This window comes from Haplochromis burtoni, unplaced genomic scaffold (genome assembly GCF_018398535.1).
Source record: "Haplochromis burtoni strain Fernald_Lab_line unplaced genomic scaffold, NCSU_Asbu1 Contig_182, whole genome shotgun sequence".
Taxonomy (NCBI): Eukaryota; Metazoa; Chordata; class Actinopteri; order Cichliformes; family Cichlidae; genus Haplochromis; species Haplochromis burtoni.
In genome coordinates, this window is record NW_024582543.1 from 652,212 (window position 1) to 672,152 (window position 19,941).

At 39.8% G+C, this 19,941-nt stretch overlaps 2 protein-coding genes across 3 annotated transcripts in view; one reads left to right on the forward strand and one right to left on the reverse strand.

The window, feature by feature from the left end:
• The first annotated feature begins 1,090 nt into the window (after positions 1-1,090).
• Positions 1,091-13,961, forward strand: ggt5b (gamma-glutamyltransferase 5b). The gene is made up of 12 exons (XM_005934640.3): positions 1,091-1,644; positions 3,565-3,692; positions 3,786-3,881; positions 4,174-4,363; positions 6,447-6,607; positions 6,759-6,905; positions 7,031-7,161; positions 7,742-7,926; positions 8,017-8,108; positions 8,197-8,306; positions 8,391-8,501; positions 8,706-13,961. Exons 1-12 carry the CDS (start codon positions 1,472-1,474, stop codon positions 8,853-8,855), a joined length of 1,674 nt encoding a protein of 557 aa, XP_005934702.1. The 5' UTR covers positions 1,091-1,471; the 3' UTR covers positions 8,856-13,961.
• Positions 13,962-14,505: 544 nt separating this feature from the next.
• Positions 14,506-19,941, reverse strand: part of ggt1b (gamma-glutamyltransferase 1b) — a 9,186-nt gene continuing 3,750 nt past the window's right edge. For both annotated transcript variants that reach the window (XM_005934641.2, XM_042225787.1), the window contains 6 exons: positions 18,013-18,149; positions 17,552-17,739; positions 17,330-17,457; positions 16,992-17,104; positions 16,789-16,902; positions 14,506-15,466 (listed from right to left, as the gene is read on the reverse strand). In XM_005934641.2, coding sequence (XP_005934703.1) covers positions 15,320-15,466; positions 16,789-16,902; positions 16,992-17,104; positions 17,330-17,457; positions 17,552-17,739; positions 18,013-18,149 — 827 coding nt within the window. In that variant the 3' untranslated portion in view covers positions 14,506-15,319. The remainder of the gene's footprint in view (positions 15,467-16,788; positions 16,903-16,991; positions 17,105-17,329; positions 17,458-17,551; positions 17,740-18,012; positions 18,150-19,941) is intronic.

Sequence of the window (19,941 nt, forward strand, 5' to 3'; positions counted from 1 at the left end):
TCTCTGCGCTCACCATCACCTTTAACAGGTCGACCTGGCGGCTGATAGGCCACCTTGGGGAACGCCCCCACCTCACAGGTGCCTACAATTATCTGTTTAGTCCACAGTGGGTTAAAGGAACATGGTACAACATTAACACAAATATAAATATGAGGATAAAACCATGCAGTATAAATATCAACAAACAAACATGCAATATAAATATCACTATAAAATCATGCAAATAAAATCAACACTATGTACCAATACACAGATTGATAAAACATAAAAACACAAATTTCCGCTGTGTGACATACTTACTTCCCACCTTTACATGAGAACTATTGCAGACACCTATAATAAAATGAAATCAATAAAAAGACAATAAAATATCGAAAACTATCTAATGTTTGAGCAATGAAAATGAAAACAAGAACAGATTCCCAGTGATTATTTTTTTTATTTAAAAAAAATGTTTATACGTCTTTTAAACTCTGTAAACAACTGAGAGAGCTTTCGTAACGTCTCTCATGATGAGCCTTCTCTAAACGAACTGATAGATAAGGTGGAGGAAATGACGTCATGAGAAAGTAAACTATGAATAAACTGTTTACCTAACATGTAATCTGATAAATAGGTGTTAGAGTTTTACTAATCTGAATGCTGTGTACTCCTTGAAAGTCATCCTTGTTTTGTTTTGTTGTTGTTGTGGTTTTGTTTATTTGTTTGGTTGGTTGGTTTTTGTTTTGTTTTGGGGGGGTTTTGTGTGTTTTTTGGTGCAGGGTTTTTCTTACTAATCTATTTTTCTTATTAATCTATGTGTCCTATTTCCTGTCTCACAGTCTGTGCGCCCCTCGGTTCGCTTTTTCTTGTAGACTCCTCTTGCGTAAAACCATTACAGGTTGCTGTTTAATTTGTCTTACAATGTCTTACCATCCAGAGGTCAGTTACGATGGCGCAATTAAAAAAACAAGTGGGAGCCTGCTGTGGTCTTAATGCAGATGAGTTCAGCATCTGCGATATCTCTCTTTAAATACCCCAGTGTCACAGCTGGGTCGCTGACACAGAGTTCACATCAGACAGTGTGGTGGATGTCTGACAGCAGGAAACTAGTTTTTCACACTGAGGGTCAGGGTGGGATGCTTTAGAGAGTGAGAGGGTACAAATTTATTTTTAACGTCGCATCTTTAGATCATTTATCGACATTGACGTCAATGAGTCGAATGGAAATCACCCTGGAAATCACAGCTAAGTCCCTCGTGAGATTTTAACATGATATAAGAAGGACAATTAAGGTTTAGTGGCATGCTGTAGTCATTGTACTACTCATCCGGTCCTATCTTCAGTTTCAGTTTAGCCATTTCTTAAAAGAGGCTGGTGGAGGCAGGGAGGGAGGTAATCCACGTCTGGATCATTGGGCAGACCTCGCGCACACTTAGTGGCAGCAAGAACAAGTTCCTTCGGCGCAAGGTTTTTCCCTCAGAAAGTCAAAATGGCCAAATATAAGCCCTGGGTGCTGTGGTGCTTTATTTTGATCGGTTTTATTTGCATCGTTACGCTCTTGTGCCTGTGCTTCACCTCGTTTCTGGGCGTAAGATGTTCCAGCGGCAGCTTCAAGCAAGCGGCGGTGGCCGCAGACTCTCGGATTTGCTCGGAGATTGGCAGGTACGTTTTTGTCTATTAAAGTCCTCTCTATAGTGGAAAGCTAAAGCTGGAAGAAAAACAAAGTATTGAATTCGACTGGATTTTGTCTTTTATACTAATTCTTTTTAGAAATAGTAAGGAGGTTTTTAATTATGATTTTATTGTGTGTGTGTGTGTGTGTGTGTGTGTGTGTGTGTGTGTGTGTGTGTGTGTGTGTGTGTGTGTGTGTGTGTGTGTGTGTTTATAGATCTTAGATACAGTATTTTCATTTTAAGCATGCTTTCGTTCATGTTATATTCAGTAAGACTGTGCATGCTTCCTTCTGAACCCAGCTGGCACTCCATGAGGAGCCAGTGTGCACCTTGTCCCACTCAGCAATCTGTCAGCCAACAGTAAAGAAAATAAATAAATAAATAAAAATTTTAAAAAATAGACTGTACAACTTGGAGGAGATGGTTACACAGAAGAAAAACACCTCTATCGCCAAACCAAAACTACTCACTAGTAGCAGCAAAACAACTCCAGCCTCACAGTCAGAAGCTCAAACAATGCATACCACTGCAACTTTCTACCCTCAGGGTGCTTCACAAATTAACTGACCTGTAGCGCTTACCCAGTGCTGCATGGCAACAATTCACAGTACTGTTTGACAGAACTATTAGACTGGACCTTCCAACTCTAAAGAAAAAAGCTGAACCGAGCAATGTGATAAGCTGTTTAAGAGATTTAATAGGCAGTGAAGAACAGAGATAAGACCTGCAGATCAGTAAGCATGCAGCACACTGTACCTCAGTACTTGTGCTTGTAACTGTAAAAGAAAAACTCAGTAACTGATATTAGCTTTTCTGACTGGGCAGTGAAGGTCTGAGCTGTTTCTCTAATGCACTCTGTGGTTGAGTTATTTGTTCTGCAGTGAGCAAGCCATTAATCAATCAACACAGTAACTGCAAATAAAGCTCAGCAGATTATTTTATTGTCCCCCCCATCCCACCCGACTAGATGTGAGCATACCCTTTCCTGCTTCCTGCAGATAGATATATCTCTGTCTGTTCTCTGCCAAAGTTTAAAGAGGGTTCATTTCCCACTTCAAAGCCAACACACTAAATTTGTTCAGGCAGGTAAAACCACCGGGCACTGTGCCAACAGGACACAACTTCAAGTAATCAAAGAAACCTGAAACACATCAGCTTTTTGTTGTTTAATCATACTGACCTTGTTCTTCTACAGTAGATGGGCGACAAATAGAGCTCTTTATATGTCTGTGTGTGCACCAACACTCACTGCGGACAGATGAGCTATCAAGTTTCAGTTTGAGTTTTCAAACCTCCAAAATCCTTTCAGCTCCCCCACCCCGTGAACATCCCCAATTTTTCCCAACTCATGTTTCATTGTAAAGCTCCTTTGGTTGCCGGCTCTGTGTTACTTATGCTCACAGATTTGTAAGATAATCACTCATTCGGTCAGACCTTAATTATTCACTGACCATCAGAAGCAAAACATTCCCAACAGTGCTTCCTCTTGTAGCTCAGTGACTACACTTGATCTCACGCCAGGCTACTGGTGAAAGGGCCCATTCAGGGCTATTCAAATACGGTCCAGTCAGGATTAAGTTGTTTATGTCACAGCTAACTTAGATAATCCGAGTGAGAAATGTGAGTTACATTTCTTTTTTTAGAGCCAGGTTACCTTATGAGTCAAATAAAAAAAGAAGAGAAAGAAAAGAAAGAACACCACTATGGTCAGCGACTTCCTGGTATGTTACCTGAGGTCAACCTCAAACAGCAGGATGTGGTTCGAACATGCCCACTGGCAGCCGTCACCGTACTGTGGCATCTTCAAGTACTCAAACACCAGGTTCAATAATTAAAGCCACGTGTAAGTCGGAGCGTGTGCAATGAGTGTTTACACATTTCCCATAAATAAAATGAAACCCTCTTCCAGGAATATGCTTCAGCAGGGTGGATCAGCAGTAGATGGCGCCATTGCAGCTCTTCTGTGCACATCTGTGGTCAATCCTCAGAGCATGGGGATTGGAGGGGGCTCTATAATAACTATAAGAGATAAGAAAGGTAAGTCCTCTACTGATACGTGTTTCGTAAATTGTATTTCTCCACAGCAGTGATTGATTAGACCAACCAATTGGATTTCTCATCTATTTTAAGGCAACATTAAAGTCTACAACTTCAGAGAAACTGTCCCACAGTCATTCAGACAGAACCTGTTACAGGAGTGTCCCACTTTCTTCAGTTTTTCCACAGGTAGGTAGATTTACAGCACTTATCAATATCCAGTTACAGATTTTGTCCTCGTGGTTTCTCACTTTACAGAAATTCATTTATTTAATTTTAAAAGATGCCGTTTTTATCCACTTATGTACTTAGTATCACTATGTATTGTTTATACAGTGATTGTAGCTTAAGTTGTTAGTGCTCTAGTTGTGCTGGTAAGGTTAGATCTTCCTTATCAATTAACATTTTGTCATATTTTGCAAACAGTTTTCCACCATTAGTCTAATTTACCTGCACTACTTTTCTCATTTTTACATTGAAGGCAGCCAGTGGATCGGCGTTCCCGGAGAGCTGCGAGGCTATGAGGCAATTCACAAACAGTACGGGAAGCTGCCCTGGGCCAGGCTTTTTGAACCAACAATTAAACTGGCTAGGGAGGGCATCCCTCTGTCACCCTATCTGGGACAAATCGTGTCCTTTGTGAAAAGAAACATACAAACATCGTCTCTCTGGTACAGCTTTTCAATTACTCCTCTGTGACTTAAGATTTTTTTTTTTTTTTAATTAATAATGCTTGCAAAGAAAAAATTGTGTTTTAAGTCACATGTTTGATGGCACCAATGAACTAAAAGCATTTGTAATCCTAGCTGGAGCCTATTTCATGCAGCTGTCACTGCAGAATTCCTGGAGCGAAGGCCTCTCCTGTAAATCCCTGGTTATACTAATTTTGTGATAGTTTTATGTAACATCTCAAAGAGAATTTAACTTTACACATTGCGTAATAGTTTAGGCCAGGCACCACACTCATTGTTCTCAGTGAAGCATTGTTATTTTTAATGACATAAGAGTGCACATTGTTTTTCTTAACGTGACTCAGGACCAGGATTTACCAGCTCAGAGACAAAGGTAGCATTAACCTTCATCCAAAAAATGTTTGTGAGACGCAGCCAGGACTCAGGTATCATGGGGAATACCTGAAAGATTGCATTTCCTTTTTGGATGCCGGGCCAAAAGTGTGTGCACAAACAGAGTTTTTTAATGTTTACGATAGCGAAGGGAATCAGAGGAAAATAAGTGGTGATTAGAAAACCTATTGCACTTGGATCTTTAAAAAGTGCATCACTGTCAGGTGCAAATCTGGATTCCTGTGAGATTGAAGATAAAAAAAAATTGTAGTAAACACCAAGTGACCCAATTCTACTGTAAGGTAATCTCGGAAAGCTTTTAAACTAATAGGTAAAATTATGGAGCACTGCTTAGATGATCAGAGGCAAACCTGCTTCGACTCACTGCCCTCAGGGTAGATTTTAGCTGAGTCAGTCATTTAAAAAGGTGTGTTTGCTGAAAAGGAATGATTATCTTTGTGTTTGTCAGTATCTCAATCTGTAAGAGGGTTGATGGATTGAGTACAATTTTGTGCGTGTGGGTGGTTGAGGCACACACTCGGCTCTAGGGTCAATGACGAGTCTTGTTTATCCAGAGTTTCTTTTGATTTGGGTCTCAGTGATATATGCTGCCTCAGCAGCGCTTTCAGGGCATTCACGTCAGCGCCATTTGATCAGCATGTTGCATTCCTAATGCATTCAAGATCTAATGTGGTAACAAATATGGTGATTAGCCATTTTTCTGGAGCTCTCTTTTCAGAGTTAGAAATGCCTCGTCTAATCAGCTTTTAAACTGAAAATGTTTTTCTAATCAAGACCAGTGAAAAGGACATTTTGGGTGCAAGAATGAAAATGGCTGCTTCTAATGCCAAAGTGCAATCAGTTCTTCCAAACAGAGCCACCGACTTTATGATCCAGTTTTGTTTTTGTTTTCTTTTCATTATCAGCTTTGTGCTGTGTCCTTCAGTTTACTTCCTGTTTAAAGTTAAAGTGTGGTTTCTGTCATTTTGTTTCAATCCCATATTCCGTGTTATGTATTTAGTGAGTTTTTGTCTGGTCTTGTCTGAATCTCCCTCAACTTCCTGGCTCCTCTGTTGTGCTTGGATTGTTGTTTTTTTTTATTTAGTTTAATATTCTGAATTTTCTGAGACCTAAGAGCACAAGAAAAATAACTAAAAGGGACTTGATAAACTGTCAGCTATCAGTTCCACTGAAGAATATTTCCCTGAACTGTGACTGCGCTGTGTTAATTTCCTATTCAATCAATGCAGCGTGCCACTAATCAACCTGGCTTCAGTTTATACTGCAGTGAGCCTAACAAACCGTCTTCTCTGTCTGCCCAAAAATTAGATGGTCTCCATCTTTGTCACAAGTTTAAACAAGCACTTCATCTCAGTGGACTAAGAAGTAATTTTTTAAAATCTCCGTCTTTATATCTGAACATTTATAATCCTGGTAGGATTAGGTAATAAATAAGAAGTAGAAAAAGAGTTACTTAGTTCTAAAGCAAAGATTTCTAATAGCTGCAGATCCCACACAGGGCGATCTCGATCCATTCTTCTTTGCAGAAGCGGTTTAGCTGTGCAATGTTGTTAGGATGCACAGGGTGTAGTGCTTTGACCCTTCATCAGTTTTTGGTTTTGACAGCTCTCTGTCTCTTTTTCTCTGCTCTCCTTTTTGCTTAGTTTGTGTTTTCTTTTCTTTTTTACAGTGAAATTTTTTGCCACAAGAACAAAACTGTTCTGAGCACAGGCGAAATCGTAAAGTTTTCCAAACTTGCAGAAACCATGGAAACCATTGCAGAGAAAGGAGCAGAGGATTTCTACACTGGCAAGATAGGGCATGACTTAATCCAAGACATAACAGCTGCAGGTTGGTGCAATGTCAGCATTAGCAGCCTGAGGGTTTGTGTTTGAAAAGGAATTAAATGGAATGGAAAAATGACTTTTACTCAGTGTTATGAAAAATTTTTAATCTAATTTAGGGCAAAGTTTGTTATATACGTTCTGTGTGTCTGTCTCAGGTGGGACCTTGACTATAGAGGATTTGAGGTCATTCCAGGTGCAGGTCCAAGATGCTTGGACTGTTCCTTTGGGAGATGCTAAACTCTACATCCCTCCACCCCCTGCTGGAGGCGCCCTGCTTGCCTTCATTCTCAAACTCATGGAAGGTGTCGTGTTTTGTGTGATTTTCTTTTTCCGCTGTAACAGCTGGATGAAATTTCAATTTAAAGAAACAGTTAAACAGTTCTTAGCTCACAAAAGCTTAAAAACATTATCACTGTCTTCTCTGCAGGGTTCTCGCTGACGCCAAACTCTCTGGTTGGTGACAAGAAGATTGAGATGTACCATCATTTTATAGAGGCAGTTAAATTTGCTAATGGACAGAAGAAGAGCATTTGTGATCCAAAGTTTAATAACGGCAAGGTTGGGATCTGAAATATCTTTTTTCTTATTGGAACTGGGGACAGTTTTAATACAAGGGCAAGAAATTGAATTCTAAAGTCTAGGTATATATTATGTATTATTTCATGTATTTTATATTTTATTATATTATTTATATTCACTGCTCAAAAAACTCAAGATGAATATCTATAATATGTTAAGAATGAAGGGACTTTGCATTGATTGATGGAAATGAAAACAATCCATCTACAGAAGGTACAGATGAACTGAGGAGCCCAGCAGCTGGTCTCCTCAGTTCCAGATGTTTGCAGACTATTGATAAAAGAAGAAGTGGTAAACACGGCCCTCTCTCAACGTTTTTGAGACGTGTTGCTGACATCAATTTCTAAATTACCTCTTTCTTTTTTTAATAATAGTAGATTTTCTCACTTTAAACATTTGACATGTGTTCTGCTGTGAACAAAATGTGGGTTTATGACACTTTCAATGTGTCTTTCGAAACCTTTTATAAAGCATCCCAACTTTTAGGATGGGGTTTCTACATCTCAAACCAGTAATATCTGGGATATCTTGGAAATGTTTAATGATGCTCTCCTTTTAGTGTGCAGAGCACTTGATTGATCCCACCTTCATTGATCGCATCAGGAAGATGATTTCGTCAAACATGACCCATGACAACTCTTACTACAACGTCGCACCTTCTTCAGATCACACTGGGACGACACACGTGTCTGTCCTGGATGAAGATGGCCTGGCCGTCTCTGCCACAAGCACCATAAACCAAGTGTGAGCAGGAAGAGTTGTGTTATAGCAAACATACTAATGTTGGGTGTATCCATCATCCCCTCAGCTGACTGAGTACCCTTTGTTCTGTAGATTTGGAGGAATGATTTACTCTCCACGTACAGGCATCATCCTCAACAATGAGCTGGCTGACTTTTGCGGGAGAGCAGACACACTGAGGGCAGGTGAAGTTATATACGACAACTAAATTACAGACGTTTCACGATCTCATCACCGAGTCTGATTTCCATCTGATGTTTTATCTTTACGTAGGCGAACGACCTCCATCCTCAATGAGTCCAGTGATACTGGAGTCAAAGTCTGGGGGTCTTCTCATAATTGGTGGATCGGGAGGAAGCCTGATTACGCCGGCAATGGCCTTGGTAATTCAATAATTAAAAACTCTATTTGTTTCCTTGTTTGTATACTTCTTTGTTTGTTTACTCACAGTTCTTTTATCCTTGCAGTCTATAATAAATCACCAGTGGCTGGGGATGAGCTTGAAAGATGCCATTACTGAGCGCATAATCTTCATCGACTCAAAGAACGACGTAAATTTTGAACCTGGTTTTGATGAGGTGAAGTACTTCCCTTTATCCTTGCTATCCATTAATGATATTCAAATTCACTAGACTGTCTATCAGAAAAAAATCATCTGTAATAATGGATTCTGAAGAAGATTAGCGGTCCATAATCCTACAAAGGCAGATTTAATTTTTCTGTAATCTCTTAAGGATAAGTAGTATTAATGTTTTGTCTGTGTGTGTGTTGTGTACCCTCAGTCTGTGTCAAAAGGCTTAAAGGAACAGCTTAAACACAAAACCGGGAAGTGGCAATACTTTCTCAATGTGGTCAATGCTGTGGAAAAGGAGAACAACTGCATTGCTGCTGTGTCTGACAGCAGGAAGATGGGAATGTCAGCTGGATACTGACCACAAGGATGCGTGACCTTTCCACTTATCTCTGCCCTTTAGACTAACTGACCCTTCAGCATTAAAAGTAACCATATGTGCGGAAACACTGACAAATAAAAGGTGAACAAAAGGTGCTGTGGCTCCATCCAACTGGACCAATCAGGAAACTACTCACCTTAGAGGATAACTCCAATTTATAATTGCTTCAAATCCAATCACTCCAGGCTATAGAAACCCAATTTATGTTGAGGTGAAATCTGCACTAAATATATAAATATAAGGGTGTTTAAATTTCTATTCATCAACTACATCTATGTAGATATTAGGAAATAGGCACACACAGGTGGAGTTTGTTTCCAGTCGAGCACCATTGAGCTATTGCAGAAAAGTGCCCTGAGATGATGTAATATATGTGACACACCGTTTCCAGTGAACTTTGCTTTCATCCATGTGTCAACCTTTCTACCTTCAGCGGGCGTTGACAAGTTTCTGTATGTTTCTTTTTTTATGCAGTCATTGAGAATTCCCATAAAAACATGAGATAAGAAAATACAGTCGCTGTGTGTACCGGGAGCATGCACAGCTACAGAAAGTTCAGGACAACGTTCAGCTAGGAAAGCGGTCTCTGAAGGGTTGTGAATGTTTGAAATGCTCCGTCTTAAGTACATACGCACTTGTTCGTTTTTATGGCACTAGCCTCGATGACAGTAGTCAAAGAGGACGATGACTTTTATTGGTTTGTCAAAAACCAATGTCACAAAATTCAGCCGGCCACACTGACTGTTTGAAAACTGCTTTTGGTCGACCGCACGGGCCGCCTGCCTCGTCACAGCTACTTTTAGTGTTGCCTACGTGTCCTCAGCAAGAGTAGGGAGCTAAACTGAAATGTTAATATCTGACCAACGGATACACAAATGATCACTCCAGCCACAAAGGTGCTCGTATTTGATTTCATGCACTGTTGGAGAAATGTGCACTGAGTGTGTCTGCTAAATCAGTTATTGAAACATGTAATTCTTTGTAAGAAATCTTAACTCAAGATGAGCCATATAACCTTTTTAAAGTGACATCCTGGCAGCTTCCTCAACAAGGAACTTTTACTGTGACCTTAAATGTGTTACTCTATGTGAAATAACCTAATCCAAAAAAAAGCCTCCCCCAAAAATGTACTTTATATATTTTAACACACCTCGAATATTTTGGTTTTTTATGTTTTATGAACATATTTTGTATTGTTTGTAATAAAAATCCTTCTAAACCACAAACTCTTTCTTTAAACACATATTCCTGGTTGTTAGTACAGTATGATGGGATTAATTCTATTTGGTGCTTTCCCCTTTTGCCTTATGCGTTTATACAGAGCAGCAGTGGAACAAAGAAAGCAGTAATGAGATACATTTCAGCAGAGAAACTTATGAATTAGTAATGATTTCTTAAGTGGATTCTGCTCCGTTCTCCTTTGAGGCTCTAGATGAGAGTTATGAGAACATGCAAATTTTACTCCGTGTGAAGCACCACTGTCTTTTGTTGTATGACAAATGAGTTAATCTGGATAAGTTGCAACTTCACGACTTTAGTGCCACGATCTTGCCCTCTTTGTATAAATAACAACCACTTAAAGTGAGCCATCACTTTAAAGGGTGCAGAAATTGTCTTTCTCTCTCAGAGCGGAGCGGTTAAATAATCCTGTGATGATTCAGCACACTTTCGCTCACAAAGTCCTTTGATGAGGCAAATTATCTTAACAGTAGTTTGATGCTTTTATTATGTCAGCTTCTGTGTCATTATATGCATTTGTCACAATGCCATTCGAGGCAATGAGTCAAATTAAAACTACATGTAGACTCTGATATACACAGAGAATTGGGATTTTTTTTCTTTCCTAGCCTAGAGGGTTAGTCAATTGGTCTGAGTTGCATAACTTTGAATTTAATCATATGTGGAAGTGAGACTTTGCTTAATTGGGCCCTGAAGGAAAATTTTTAGATTTTTTATTTATTTTTAATTTTTTGCAGCTTCTTCTCAGAGCAGCTGTAAGCACAGGAGGTAGCAGCTCAGGATAATAAAAGTAAAATAATTGTGAATTCAAATAAAATTGTGGTATGTTAAATGTAATATTGGCACACATGGTGGGATTGCACTTTCCCCCCAATTACTGTAACTCTACACCTGCTTCTGCCACTACTGGCAAAACCGCCAATGGATGGTAATGGTTCACAGGTGAGAGAGTGCCCAAACACCAGATAACAGAGAGCGATAAAAGTCAAAAATACATATCTCAAATCTCAGGCGAGAGGTCATTACATCATAACATTATATAACAATCAAGACCAACTGTTCAGGTAAAACATAAAATGTACGTGGAATATCTGGAGTGGAAAAAACGAAACAAAAAACCGCAGCACTGTCTTACTCGCCACAGTACAGTCATTACACATTTTTTATAGTTCTTCTATTTTTGTTCTTTTCTTCTTTTCTTTTAAAATATGTAAAAACAAAAAAAAAACATAAATTAGGTCAGGTTCAGTAAGAGCCTGTATGTGTAGGAAGATATCTTTGTGAAAAATGATCTTCTCTCTGAGGCTTACATCAAAGAATTCGAGCATCAACATGGATTTTGCAATGCGAATGAGTCTCACTTTAATAACTACGCGCACACAGACATTAAATCATACCTCTCGGCAGGTAGTTCTCCCCCTATTTCCCCCTGCAGGAGACATTTGGCTTTATTTATGTAAAATAAAACCACTGGCTTTTATCCAGCCTTGAGCAACGTTGTGAAAAATAGCACTGCGTCCGAGGTTTGTTCCAGGAGCGGGAATATTTCAGCGGCCAAACATTTTTTCTGATGTAACTGTAACTGTCAGAATGGGGATATTAGCCTGCTTTGTGTGCCCATTGTAGTTTAATGAAAGTTAAAGACCTCGCCTCCGCTGTACTGAAGCTGTAAGCTAGTGGTAGTCAATATGTTTGCATGCAGAGAAACAAGTACAAGCAAGTTACAGTTACAGGCAAGGACTTCAAACGGCCTCTTGAGGCTGGCTCCAAAAGCAGTTTTCACTTATACAAGTTGGCAAGTTTTGGTCCCTTTGTGAGAAGAGAGGATAGAGATGAATTTGTCTTTTAAATGTTTGAAGCTATGTGTTACCTTACAGGAGTATAGACCCTTTGAAATTGTTCAGTGTCCACATAAGTCATCCTAAAGACCTGCCACGTTGGTCACGTTGTGTGCTGCCGCTAACGTCATGGCACACTCGCATCCATGTATGCTCACCAATACACTACAGGTAGCACTTGCAGTATTCTCCTGAAGGATAGGTGCCGCAACTCAGACAGTACCTCAGAATGTCCTTGGGCAAGATGCTAGCCCCAAGTTCCTCTCCGATGGATCCATCAGCATATGAGTGTGTTTGAATGTTAGATAGAAAGCACTTATGTAGATAAAGCATAGAAAGAAGTGCTTGTATGAGTCGGCAAGTCATGTAAAGTGGTCAGTTGGAGTACAAAGGTGTCATTTGCCATTACTAATCATTTACCCTGTCGACACAGAGGCGCAGCAGCTCTACTCTGAGCCCCTTTCAAATGTCTAAACTCTTCAGCCTATCACTAAGAAAGATGTCAGCCACACTTCAGAGAAAGCTCATTTACACCACTTCTATCTGCAGTCTCGTTCTTTCAGTCACTATCCAGAGCTCGTGACTATGAGGTAGGGACGTAAATCGTCATGCTCCTCTCTCTTTTTACCACAATGGACCAGTACAGTGTGTGCATCACTGCAGATGCCGCCCCAGTCCGTCTGTCAATCACTTGCTCCCCCCTCCCCTCACTTGTGGCAGCATCTCATCACTGACCCAGAGTGAGCACTCCACCCTTCCCTGGCTGAGGACCATGGCATCAGACTTGGAGGTGCTAATTCTTGTTCCCGCCGCATCACTCTTGGCCGCAAACTGCTCCAGTGCGTGTGAACTGCTGAACTACATCATCTGCAATAAGCAGAGATGAAATTCTGGGACGAAGAAAAAAGCAAAGATTTCCACTGCCAGTGTCACAGCTGGGGTCTTGTTTACTGTAACTGTGTGCAAGTAGATCATGACAAAAGTGATTTATTCCTCTGGGGGTGAAAAGTGAAAAAGAGAAAAACAGAGGAAGGAAAAAAGTAGCAGAAAAAGGATGTTTCCATGAGTAATTACAGTCTGGTATCATAAACACTCACTGACCGTGATGTTAGTTAAACAGAGGCATGAAAGTGGCCTTCATTTCACTCAGTGCATGACGAGGTTAGTTTACGTTGTGTGGAAACCACAGAAATCATGGCTGGAAACGTTATCTTTAGCTCACTAGTCTGTTCACAGCCTTACAAACAGATCTGGTCATCACGTCTGATGTTGCTGAATAACATTCATCGTTATATGAATGGTACTCGCACCATCGAGGCACCTCAATATTTGATGCAAGGAAATGGGCACTAATTTGGGAGTGGTTTTGTGTTTCACAATGGCTGCAATTGGGTTGGGTTCATTGATGACAGGTGTATTTGATTGCACTCGCATGCAAAAAATTGTCTTGCTGAGCCTGGAGTGGTTGCTGGACTACTCTGTACAGGATGGGAGAACAACAGCTGATCCCTGTTGAGGTTATCAGCCTGTGGGGTGTAGCTGATTTGTGGCATAGCTATCCCTGGCCTTGGACTATATTGTTTATCCCTTTTGAAAGTGGGAGATTCAACTTTAAGATGATAAATATTGTAGCTGCCGGGATTGTTTCCCATTAATCTCATTGATTTGACTAATGAATTATGTTTTAGATTTAGTCTGAGATGGTCAGAGTTAGACTCTTGCTACACAAGTTAAACTGTAAATATGACTTGTTACTGATTAGGCTGAAACGTTGCCATGGCTGTCTGAACTAAGGAAGTGCTAGTCACATATTAATGGGCTATCCTGTATTGACAGGTTGTCTCATTTTGTTTGTGGCTTGCATTGCCTCATTTTGAACACATCACATTAAGTTTTCCTACATACGTTTGTATTAAACTTGGTTGTTTTTTTGCCCTTGTTTTTTATGTAATAAAAAATATTTAGGCTTATGTTAAATTGTAATTGTTTTGCCCTTTTGTACAAAGTCAATAAAAATTGTTAACTTTATTTGTGTAACTTTTGTCTGCTGGTTTATTTTACTGCTTTCCTGCACGGTAGTACACCATGGTAATGGTTGTCTTAGATGCACAATTAACAATTAAATGAGGAGAATGGTTAATAATTAATGGTGCCATGTGGGGGGTAGGTGATGTGTTTAGGCACCTAATAAAATTCTGCTTAGGGCCCCATAACACCTTGACCTAGCCCTGCACTTGATTTATGACCTCAGAAAACACTTGATGGTGTCAGTCGCTAGATTCACAACCTAAATTCAATACAGGATTATGTTCATTTGGTAAATTATGGTCCCAGCTCTGGTCTAATAAACTATATAACAGGGTAAGCTACTGGGCTGAATGTTGTGCAACAAGTTGTTGAGTGATAAGAGTGCACAGTCTTTGTCAGTTCCATCCTTCACTTATTAGATCTGGTGTCAAAACACCAAGATGGAGTCATGGTTTAACATTGTAAACATAGTTAATGATCCAAGTAGTGATACAAAAAAAATTAAAAGAGAGAACAAGATGGAAATAGCCAAACTACACAGCTCTGGGCTTCAAAAGTTGCAATTTATTTATTTTTCAATAAATATATGGTAGGTCCAGAGAACAAGTCCCAGCTTTGTTTTGAAACATTGGTTCTATTACATGTGATCCAGTCACTCATAGCAAATCCATTTATTTCTATATATCTAATCTAACACTGTTATGTATTTAACTTATTATGTAACTCTAGCTGAATGAAAGGTGAAGATAGACGGCAACAGCTGTAATGTTTTTATGAGGTCATTAAAAGCCAATGAACTTGGGATTCCTGGATGTTGTTATGTGCAGTGTTTGAAAATGTTTGATCCCGAGGTGTTGCAGTTTCTTATTACAGTAGCAGATCTCAGTTTTGTCGATGCCATGTGTCAAAACAATAGCAGGAAACTGCTTTACACATCTACTAATCTGTGCTTCACAAATAGATTGAATCATAGGCGCTCGGTGTCTGAACAGTTTTGTTTGTTTTTACTGTTTAAATTTCTTTAATTTAAAAGTACATAACAAAAGATATCTTTTTTAAAAGATTTTATTCACTAGATTGATGTGATCATTAGAATGATGTGAAGTTAAGAAGACTCAGCCAAGGCACTCAGTGTTAAAGTATAGCTTGTACTGGTTAAAGGCTTGTACAGCTGGTACTAGCTGTTTTGTACAATCAGTACAAATCAACTGGTGCCCAAGACAAACGCCCATGTTGGCTGAATCTTTATCAACTTTCTAATCTTTGAGGTTGTCCCACCGGTGTCAAGGTTCACAAAACTACAGTATCTCTCCATAATCATAGGTGTGTTTATAACTTTCAGTATCCTGCTGCATACCCCCCCTTGCGTGGATCGGACTGAGCATACACCTTGTCATCATGACACAGTACTGCCTGCACCACGGCTCCTGTCGATGTGAGGAGTTCTGTCTCATGGTTCTTCCTTGCCAAACCATCCAGGACATCCTGGAAACCAAAACATGAGTGAAGACAGACTCTAAGCACAAAAACATGACTGACTAGGCGTGCCATGTAAACATGTGGGGAGGGATTGTCTGTTCAGTGTTTGTCCATTAACACTGCTGTTTTTGCATGAGAGTAGAGAGGATTATTTTAATACTTTTTGCATTACACAGTACTTGTAAACTGTACTTGTAAAGAGCACTTTTAATAAGAGAACTGGAGTGCTGGTCAGCAATCACCCCACATGTAATAGTGCAACCAAGTTAACTATGTAAGAATAAGAATATAAAGCATGAACGATCTTTGGACCAGGAAGTCAGTGTCTGCTCTTAGAAAAAAAACAGATGCAGAATTTAAAGGGGTGGAAGTTTGAAAGGAATCAAGCATAAAACTCAATTACTGAAACATTTTTTTCTTTTCAGGTATCCATCCATCCATCCATTCGCTTCCGCTTATCCTTTTCAGGCACTGGAGCCCATCCCAGCCGTCATAGGGCGAGAGGCAGGGTACACCCCGGACAGGTCGCCAGTCTGTCGCAGGGCTAACACACAGGGACAGACAACCATTCACACTCGCATTCACACCTAGTGACAATTTAGATTAATCAATTAACCTATCCCCACAAGCTGCATGTCTTTGGATGGTGGGAGGAAGCCGGAGTACCCGGAGAGAACCCACGCAAACACGGGGAGAACATGCAAACTCCACACAGAAAGACCCCAGCCTGATGTTGGAATTGAACTCAGGACCTTCTTGCTGTGCGGCAACAGTGCTAACCACCGTGCCACCGTGCTTTCAGGTATGGAAATTCATAATTGTACTGGTGCCAATAAAAAAAAAGTGTGCTACATTTTTTTTTTCTTTTTGCTTTTTAGTCAAACTGAATTAGAAAATTCAGAACAGCAACACTTATATTTTTGCATTAAAATATCGTTATGATTGGTGGATTAACTGTAACAGAAACAGAGAAATTTTGTGATTACCAATACTGCTAATTCAGAGTAGCTGTGGTAGTAAATTTACACCAGAAAAAAATAAATTTGTCAAGCATTGTATTTGTGATGTACAAATATATCACCTAAAACTGTTCTTGTTTTCAGTTTTCTCTTCCTCTCTCCCTTCTTCTCCTCTCTGTGTAATCTGATTACAGAAGTATGGCTCTAGAATCATGAAATCATCTGTAATTGTTTCTGCTTGCAGTCCAGTGTTCCCAGTTCTAGTCATGACTTTGGTTTATACAGTGTTTCTTAGGGTTGTGAATAAAACATAGTTTCCCTGCACACCACACCACCGCCCAGTTGTTGTTTACTGCTTGTGACACTCACTTTGTCAAAGCCAGGCTCCGCTACAGTGATGTTAGGACTCAGCTGGTTGTGGACCCTTGGATCTAACACAGCTTCTTTCAGATCATAGTTGAAGAACAGGGTGTTTAGAATCACCTAATAAGTATTAAATAGAAACCAAGTTATTAATTAGTTTCTACATTTAACGAGTAGAAATGAGTGTTTTACATAGGTATGCATTTTACCTGAGCAACAGAGGTGGTGATTTTTGTTCCTCCTGAACCTCCGACCACCATCTTCACTTTGGTGCTTTTGTCAAAAAGGATTGTTGGACACATTGAAGACATTGGCCGTTTCCCTTTTTAAAATGATATGTTGATAATAATTACTTTCTGAATGTCTGAGTCAGAGCAGATTCATGTGCATGCACACAAGATATTATTCAGTCAATAACCAGGCTGACATCTGCATGACTTTTAATCACTCTGTCATTAAAAAGCTCATCTGTCTTGCAGAGTCGCTGGTTTTAAGGCCCTCTTATGTGTGTTCTCAGTCTGTACGAGCGTGGTGGCCATAACCTTACCTGGCCTGATGAAGTTGTTCGGTGAAGGAGGCACACCGAAGCTGTTTGTGATATCAGGCGAGCTGAAGTCGTCCATCTCATTGTTGAGAATGATCCCTGTTGATGCTGACATAACTTTGGAGCCCAAACTGCAAAAAACAAACTCAATAACCAGTAAGAAATCACATAATTTGTACACACATGAGTGATTAACTTCATGAAGTGTCAGTTAGGAAGTCGTACTATAGGTTGATAGTGCTGGTGGCAGCCACAGCACTTCCATCTTCAGCTACTACCGAGAGGTGCGAGGTCCCGTAGTTTTCAGGCAGATAAAACTCCGGCTCGTAGTAGTTCATGTGATGTGTGGTTTCATCGGTAATCTTTTCACGGAGGGCATCGGCATACAATTGTGAAGTCATATTCTGGATGAGCTTTGGGGGAGAAATATTATAATTATACACATGCAAAACCTAAAAAGGTTTCCTATTATTCTGTCCTCAGGTTTTAAAGATTCTAGCCTAATCAGAATATGCAGGGTAATTTTGTTTTTCTCTTTTCAAACAGTGTCGAACAATGACTCTCATGGAGGACTAACATCAAATTTGGATTAATTTCAATTGGTTTTTTTTTTATTTGTTTGATTTGTTTCATTATAGAAGTGATGTCAAAAACTCCTTTAATAATTGTATAATCTATAACCTTACACCTGTGATGTTGAGAAACTTCCGATCTCCGAGCATGGTTCTCTTTGCGTAAGCGAAACGATAGGCCTCCACCATGCGGTGGTAGGTTAGGATCTTTTTCTCAGTGCTTGCCACGCTATCTGAGGTGAAGTTGTAGCCTGCAGAAAATACAACAATAAGTACCATTTCATTTACAGTTTTTTACAGCCGCTAGGACACATTTCACAATACTTAGGCCACTTTTGCAAAACTCTTCACACAATCCTCCTAACTGACCGTCAGCTTGGCAAAGCAGTTCATTTCACATTCAAAATGCACTACAACTACCAAAACACTTCATTCAGGTCTCAAATAAACTCATTCTTCCAGAACACTAGCAAAGGTTGACAGCCGACAAACACACTTTGTCACCCACAAAACAATGACCTAAAAAACACTAACAACATGTAGCATTACACAGTGTTTTCTTGTGTAAAACAAGGACACATCTCTGTTTATAATTTCAATATATGTTACTGGAATGAATCAGACATCATGCAGAATTCGTTAATATTTGTTTATGTATTTTTATTTTTTTGCACGTCATTTTTTAATTGATGGTACTAGTATTACAGTTTTTTACAGACGCTAGGACACATTTCTCAATACTTAGGTCACGTTTGCAAAACTCCTCACACAGTGAGCACAACAGAAGTCTATGTGGGCTAAACTGAGGACCAGTTATCATTGTTTTGGCACAAAATGCATTCAATGACTACATCTCTCAAATTTCATGAATTATCTTCTCACTCAGACACAACAACTGCCAAAAACCTTTGTACGTACAGGACATTTTGCATGTGCTTACATACTGTTTTCAAAACTGTTAAACTTATGGCCAAAACAATAACACAATGCAAAACTTGTATACACACCATCCACTGATACACATACAATAGTAATGCTAATCTACTCGGTCTTCTCCATTTGGCCACAGGTTCTCATCCACATCACATCTTATGTCATCTAGGGCAACACACCTAGGAAAGAATCTTCTGGCTGCCAGAATTGAAGGAGTTGAAAAATTGAAGGAGTAACACCTGTGTAGATGTTCATCTACAATGAGAATCAGCTGTGGCTGGTTAAACTGCATTTTTAGATTTAAAATATGTTTCAATAAAATATTGCTGTTGCATTTTGCTGTCTTTTTAAGTTTTGCATTGTGTTATTGTTTTGGCCATAAGTTTAACAGTTTTGAAAACAGTATGTAAGCACATGCAAAATGTCCTGTACGTACAAAGATTTTTGGCAGTTGTTGTGTCTGAGTGAGAAGATAATTCATGAAATTTGAGAGATGTAGTCATTGAATGCATTTTGTGCCAAAACAATGATAACTGGTCCTCAGTTTAGCCCACATAGACTTCTGTTGTGCTCACTGTGTGAGGAGTTTTGCAAACGTGACCTAAGTATTGAGAAATGTGTCCTAGCGTCTGTAAAAAACTGTAAAACGCAGCCTTACCCACAAATGGTTGTTCAGGTAGGAAATGAGACACAAAATGCAGGCTGTTCCTGTGCTTTTCATTTAGTCTAAAAGGGAGCTGCAATCAGACCAGAGCTGACAGCCACATGAGGAAACAGGGAGATGGCTGAGAGAGCCAGAGTCTGGGTCTGATGGGTTGCAGCTGACAGCGGCAGGAGTCACGGTAAATCAGCCGGATGGAAGTTTTTAGACAGTGAAATGTGTGTGTGTGTGTGTGTGTGTGTGTGTGTGTGTGTGTGTGTGTGTGTGCGCGTGAAGCCTCCACCACTCAACTCTGTCCAATTAGAGATGAAATAGTGAGATTAATGTGAGTGTGTGGGAGGCAGGGCGGAAATAGTGAGGAAAGGAAAGGAAAGGAAAGGAAAGGAAAGGAAAGGAAAGGAAAGGAAAGGAAAGGAAAGGAAAGGAAAGGAAAGGAAAGGAAAGGAAAG